This window comes from Scomber japonicus, chromosome 13 (assembly GCF_027409825.1).
Source record: "Scomber japonicus isolate fScoJap1 chromosome 13, fScoJap1.pri, whole genome shotgun sequence".
In the NCBI taxonomy this organism is placed as follows: domain Eukaryota; kingdom Metazoa; phylum Chordata; class Actinopteri; order Scombriformes; family Scombridae; genus Scomber; species Scomber japonicus.
In genome coordinates, this window is record NC_070590.1 from 23278069 (window position 1) to 23284068 (window position 6000).

Genomic DNA, 6000 nt, shown 5'->3' on the forward strand with positions numbered 1-6000 from the left:
TCTGTTGTTTAAAGCACATTTTAACAGCAGCACAATACCTGCCAAATCACACATCCACTTAAATTTACTGTAAATCATGATGTGCATAAAAAATATATCAGAAAGTTTTGTTGTTGTTTCAGCTTTGAAGGAAATGTGTTTATAATGACCTTACTTCAGTGCATTAGCCTGCATATACCTAACAGTAGCTTTTATTCATACACATTAACTCTGTGTTAATGCTCTGCTTGCATTGTATTTCTACTCTGAACACTTCATCTGTGACAGGTTCTCAATACACATCATTAATTTAGACTTTTAGACTATTGTAGACTTTCTCCTTTGCTTGTGTACAGGTTGCTTCACTGAAATAAAGCCATCCTAACTCACTTATATGAGGTGTTTGTCCCTTTAGAGATAACTTTACTGGGTTTATGCTACTCACTTCTGTACTAGGTCTGTGCTGCTCTGATGCACAGATCCCAAATACGAAGTAACCCACAGACATGATCATAGAAACCAAAAACATGGACTGTGTGACAAATTCTTACTCTTGTGACAGTTCAGTGGGTGATAATAAAATACATTTTAGAAATGCATGGCAAGTAAAGTGCATTGCGATAACCTGTGTGTTGCTACATGTGGTGAAAACAGAGTGAATCCATGTTCCTTCCATGTTTGTGTTGTTGTTCTGCATGCGTGTATGATTAATGGCGACAAAGTCACTGTATTTCTGTGTCTGAGGTTATGAATGTAAACGTTGGGAACAGAAAGGAAGAGGCATCAGAAAAGGAAGAAGTTAGATATCTGAGAGTGATGTTAAATCTATACAAAATATTGGCACATTATCTTATAAACAGTTTACTGAATGATGGTCAACTGTTAAAGAGTTACTACTTAAACAAATGAGCCATCCAGTCATTTGTCTCATATTTCACAGTATTAAAAGTGTAACATTTCTTTTTAAATGTGCTGCTCTCTTTCTTTCACGCTCATTAAAGCCACTTTAATCTCATGTTTTCTCCTCTTAACTTGTGATAACCTTACACACTCCTGACCACCAGACCTTTCTCACACCTGCGTCTCCACACCGTTTAGTTTAGGCATCAGAATACGAGGAGTCACCCCAGAGTTGAGGTCCCTCTCAAACTCCAAAAGCTGGCCCATGAAGTTTAGATTTGGGGACACCACGGGACGGCGGCTTCGCACATATTTGTAGGCATCTGTCATTGTCATGAGGGTGTGCTTCATAAGATAGGCGATGACGATGGTTGCGGAACGAGACACACCCGCCTGGCAGTGCACCAACACTCCCTGTCCACTCTGATAGGCCTCCTCTGTGGATAAGAACAATAAAACAGGTGATCTCAATTTTCTGAATTAAAGAAGTAAAAACTGGCTTGATGTTGCTTGCTGGCCAGCTGTAAGACTATATGCTCATCATAATTGTCATTACTCAAACTTGGTTACTACTATTGCAATTAACAAGTGCCAAGCAAGGCCTGTGAAAGATACACAGAATTATGCTCATTTACCACCAACATTTTTCTAATATTATTTAACATACAATGAAACTTCAGGGGGTTTCTTTTAAAGTATAAATATACATTAAACAATAATCCTTCTCAACATTTCATTCTACTTACTAACGTTTTTATAAACACAAAACACTAGAAAACTTGAATCTCATCTACCACAGTTTCTGTGGCATTAAGCAGGGATGGGAACTCACTTCATGATGACAGTCACAATAGTCAATGCTGCAGCTTTGAAAGGAAATATTCTAGCTGATGATCACATTGCAAGTCAATGCAATCCTCTTTTTTGAGTAGAAATAATCACTAATGGCACTTTTCCACTACACAGTTCCATTACGACTCGACTCGGCTCCTTTTTTTTGCGTTTCCACTAGGGATAGTACCTGGTACCTGGTACTTTTTTAGTACCTGCTCTGCTGAGGTTCCAAGCGAGACGAGCTGATACTAAATGTGACGTCAACAGACTGCTGGCCGCTGATTGGTCAGAAGAGTTGTCGCTGGAAGTCATGAGCCGTCCCACACAAGAATCAAACCTGGCATTTTTAAATACCGGCAACAGCGTTACAGCGATTCATTTCTCTTCTCTTGCTTTGTGTGTGACAGAAAGCCACATACAGCAGCAAGTACACCATTGCCTCCATGTCCTCCATTGTTTATGTGTTTTGTGTCACGTAAATCACGGCAGTTTTGCGGAGTGCTATGATGACCCCGTCCACGTTGAGTAGGTACTTTTTTGTAATGTAAAAAGTCGTTCCTGGAACTGTGCCGAGTCGAGTAGTGCTAGAACTGTATAGTGGAAAAGCGCCATAAGAAAAATATTCATATTATGTATATACACTCATAAACACAATATAATATCAGAGATGGGAGTCTCACCAATGAACTCAAAAACCTCCTCAAAATATTGTCGAAGGTTTTGCTTGCTGTTATCAGTGGCTGGCAGCCTTTTGTAGCGCAGTCCAGAGTTGACATGGTAGAGGGGCAGGTGTGTGGTCACGTTGACCACATAACCAATGTTGAGGCGTAGCAGCAGGTCCAGGTCCTCGGCATCTCTCTCGTTCCCTAGAAACAGGAAGGGCAGGATAGGACTGACCACAGCGTTCTCTGCATCGGGAGTCATCACAGTCTCATCGGATAGAGAGGCCGGCAATGATGAAGAGAGTGGCAGTGAAAGGTGCACTGGGAGAAGACAAGACAGACAAAAAGTGTTGAGAGATGTTTTGTGCATGATGTGTATACTGTTATGCTTTAAACTATGTTGACAGAACAAGAAAAAAAACATACATGGTGATGAAATATGGATGCATCTGACAAAATACTGAGTTTAGAGTCATGACAGTATACGCCATGCACATACAGGTTGCACTCACAAAGAAGAACAGTGGTCACAAGTTGAAACTAAAGAGGGATTTGATGAATAACTGCTGAACATACTGTAAAAATGCTTTCAGCCTAATGTAATTTAGCTTTATGTTACTGATTGCAGTGCATATTGAGATAATGTCCTTGAATGTGCTGTGCGCACTATATTTGACCTATACAGTTTATCATTTGCAAAGGTGAAGTGCCAGAAATTCTTACTTCTGCTATTCTCCTCATCTTGCTCTCTGTTCAACGAGTTCAGGGCCAGGTGAAGCGACTGAGCCGATGGCAGAGAATGCCCTCCCTCTCTGTCTCTCTGCCAGGGTTTGGGTTTGATGAGTGTGGTAGGGGCAGACGGTGGAGGCGAAAAGGACACAGGTGATGGTGGAGAGATGGAACGGGGAGATGGGGAACAAGGATATGCTATATCTCTTTCATGCTCAGGAGAATCCCCCATTCCTGCATCTTCGGCTTTATTCAGGAGCCTTTTCAGGGAGTTTCTGCCTTCATCATACCCAGATCCTGATCTGTAGCCCATAAAATCGAGGGCAGCCATTTTACCCTGCTGCAGCCGTCTTCGGCCAGCGTGGTCTGTTAACTGAGACTGTGCATAGTCCTGGAGGTTTTGACAGTCCAGGAGGACAAGGCCTGTTCCGTTGCTGCCATTTTGGACCTGGCTCGCACCAGTCTTCCCAACCCCTACTCCCATCCCGGCACAGTGATTCTTTTGGGCTTTAGAATGGGTCATCTTCTTTGCCAATTCTTCAGGCCAGATAGTACGCACGCTGTAGTCATCATCATCGGGTGGGAACATACCCATTGAATGAGGTGCTCCCATGCCCCTTCCTGGAGGTTTGCCTCGGCGAGGGTTGAATGTCACCACGATGGGGTCGCTGCTGCAGTAGCTGCAGGTGGAACTGCCTGTCTGAGAAGCTTTTGGGTTGCAGCCTGTGACACAGCTTTGTATTGCCCGGAGAGGGGCTGAAGAGCACAGCGGGTTACAGGGCAGGCATCCTCCAACAAGTTTCTTACGAAGGATAGCAGGACTCTCAAAGTTTCCAGCCTCACCAGAGCAGGAGGCACAGCGAAGGGGTTTGAACAGGGTTGCTCGGCAATCAGAAGCAGTGCTGTTGGAGGAGGAGGTGTTGGAGGTGGAGGCGGTGGAGAGACACCCACCCAAGTCTCTCATACCCATTTCTTTGCCTCCTGTCTTCATATTCATAGCGCCGACATTGTGAACACAGGAAAATGAGGTGGAAGAGCTTCCACCACCTCCTTGGCAGCCAGCTGAGTGCCCCTTATACCCTCTGCATCTTACCAGCCTCCAACAGCCACAACTGAGCGGGTGGGTACAGTCGATGGTGCAGGTATGGTCAGGGCTGGGGAAACCTCCGGCATGGGAGGAGCAGGGGGAAAGGGGTAGACCATGGAGAATGTGAGGACGGTGATCCCTGCTACGGGACGGGCGGGGCTGGTTGAGTTGCTGAAATGAGATTGGGACATGGGTGGGTTGGGGGGGAGGGGATGAGGGATAGTTGGAGTTTAGGATGGCAGCATGGGGTACAGGGACAGAGTTGTGGTGGTAGGACAGACTGTGACTATTATGGCTTTGATGGACAGTTCCCAGTTTGGACTTCTTCTTGTGACCCAGAGAGGGGAATTCCTGGTCGTTTCTGTTAAGAAAACTAGTGTTTTCCTTCTCCTTTTCTCCCCTGAACTTATGCTGCTGCGCCTGGGCGGGGACAAATTGTAGAATGCCTCCAGGGGAAGTCGACAGCTGACTATGGCGACTTCGCTGTGACTTCTGTTCGGCTCCACCTGGCCTCCCTGCAGTTCCAGTTTTTCTCTCACATTGTCCTTGATCAAACTGTAACGAAGTGCATTTCCCTCTGCCACCTTTTACACTTCCACTACGACCTAATGAGTTGCTGTATGCTCCCCGTCCTCCTTTGTCCACACTTACCCTGATATCAATAGTATGTGTGTGGGACGGTAGCCGTGGGCCGAGAGTTACTGTGCCATTGCTGTGGCAGTGGCTAGGGATGTGTCTGACGCCCGCTGGGATAATAGGCTGGTCGCCCTTGAATTTCAGTACGCGGGAGGATCTGCGCTTGCATTCCAGAGTCAGAGGTTTACAGGAGGGTGAATAGAAATGGGACTGAGAATGGTGGATATGAGGAGGGTGGGCGACTTGTCCATTGGAGGAAGTTGATATTTGAGAGGAATGCTGTGGGATAGTTTGTGGGGAAGCCTCACACAGGGTTATGTTTTTAGGGCGCTGAATGACCACTATGCGCTCGTCAAGAGGGAGGGGAGGCATCTGGGTTTATGCAAAGCTGTCCAATGAAGAGGGAGAGAAAAACAGGAAGAGAGTAGTTAGCAAATTATTGTAATTTCACAAACATTGAAAATGTGGGGCACACTTTACATTCCATCAGTTCAGACACAAACTATTCATGTTGATGCAGAACTAGTCAAACTAGGAACATTGCCTTGCATCTATAAAATATTTAAATAGTACAATACATACACATAATTGGGAGCACAAAAGTTTGTTCTTTTGATGTGGACTAGTACAATCTTGTGTAAATTAATTCATGAAGGATTATGGTCAATTGTCTGTGAAATGTAAAGTAAAACCCCAAATCCACCACCACAACAACAATAATAGATTGTTATGTTTTGCATATTTTTGTAAGTCACCTCTACGGTGTCTTTTGCATACCAAAACATAGCGAGAACAAATACAAAACCAAAAATATTGCATCTCAGTTTTGCCCATTAACTTGTCACACATAATTCCTTTCATATTTGCTGCAATTGAAAGGAGAATATACCCACTGAGGTGCATGTTTGATTTGAATGGATAACATCGTAGCCTCACTCAATGATTACCTTTACCGAATCCATTTAAACATGCACGTCACAGTCTGCTACCTGCTTATACCAGGGCCACATGCCAGAAAATTAAATGCTCATTTATATTTATGAGTTTGACATTCAAATATTTTCCCTGTAATACAAATTACCATCAGGGTATAAAATTCAGTACACAAAGGTGTAAGAGTATGTACCTGTTTGCTATTAGAAGCATATAATCTCAGTTAATCCTGATGTCAGT

The 6000-nt window shown here is 44.0% G+C and overlaps 1 protein-coding gene across 1 annotated transcript; it reads right to left on the minus strand.

Annotated features, from left to right (window-relative positions):
- Nucleotides 1–1050: 1050 nt before the first annotated feature.
- On the minus strand, nt 1051–5199 carry si:dkey-175m17.7 (dual specificity protein phosphatase 10). The gene is made up of 3 exons (XM_053331596.1): nt 3099–5199; nt 2394–2696; nt 1051–1316 (listed from the first exon to the last, which is right to left on the minus strand). The coding sequence occupies exons 1-3, from the start codon at nt 5197–5199 to the stop codon at nt 1051–1053; spliced, it is 2670 nt and encodes an 889-aa protein (XP_053187571.1).
- Nucleotides 5200–6000: the final 801 nt, after the last annotated feature.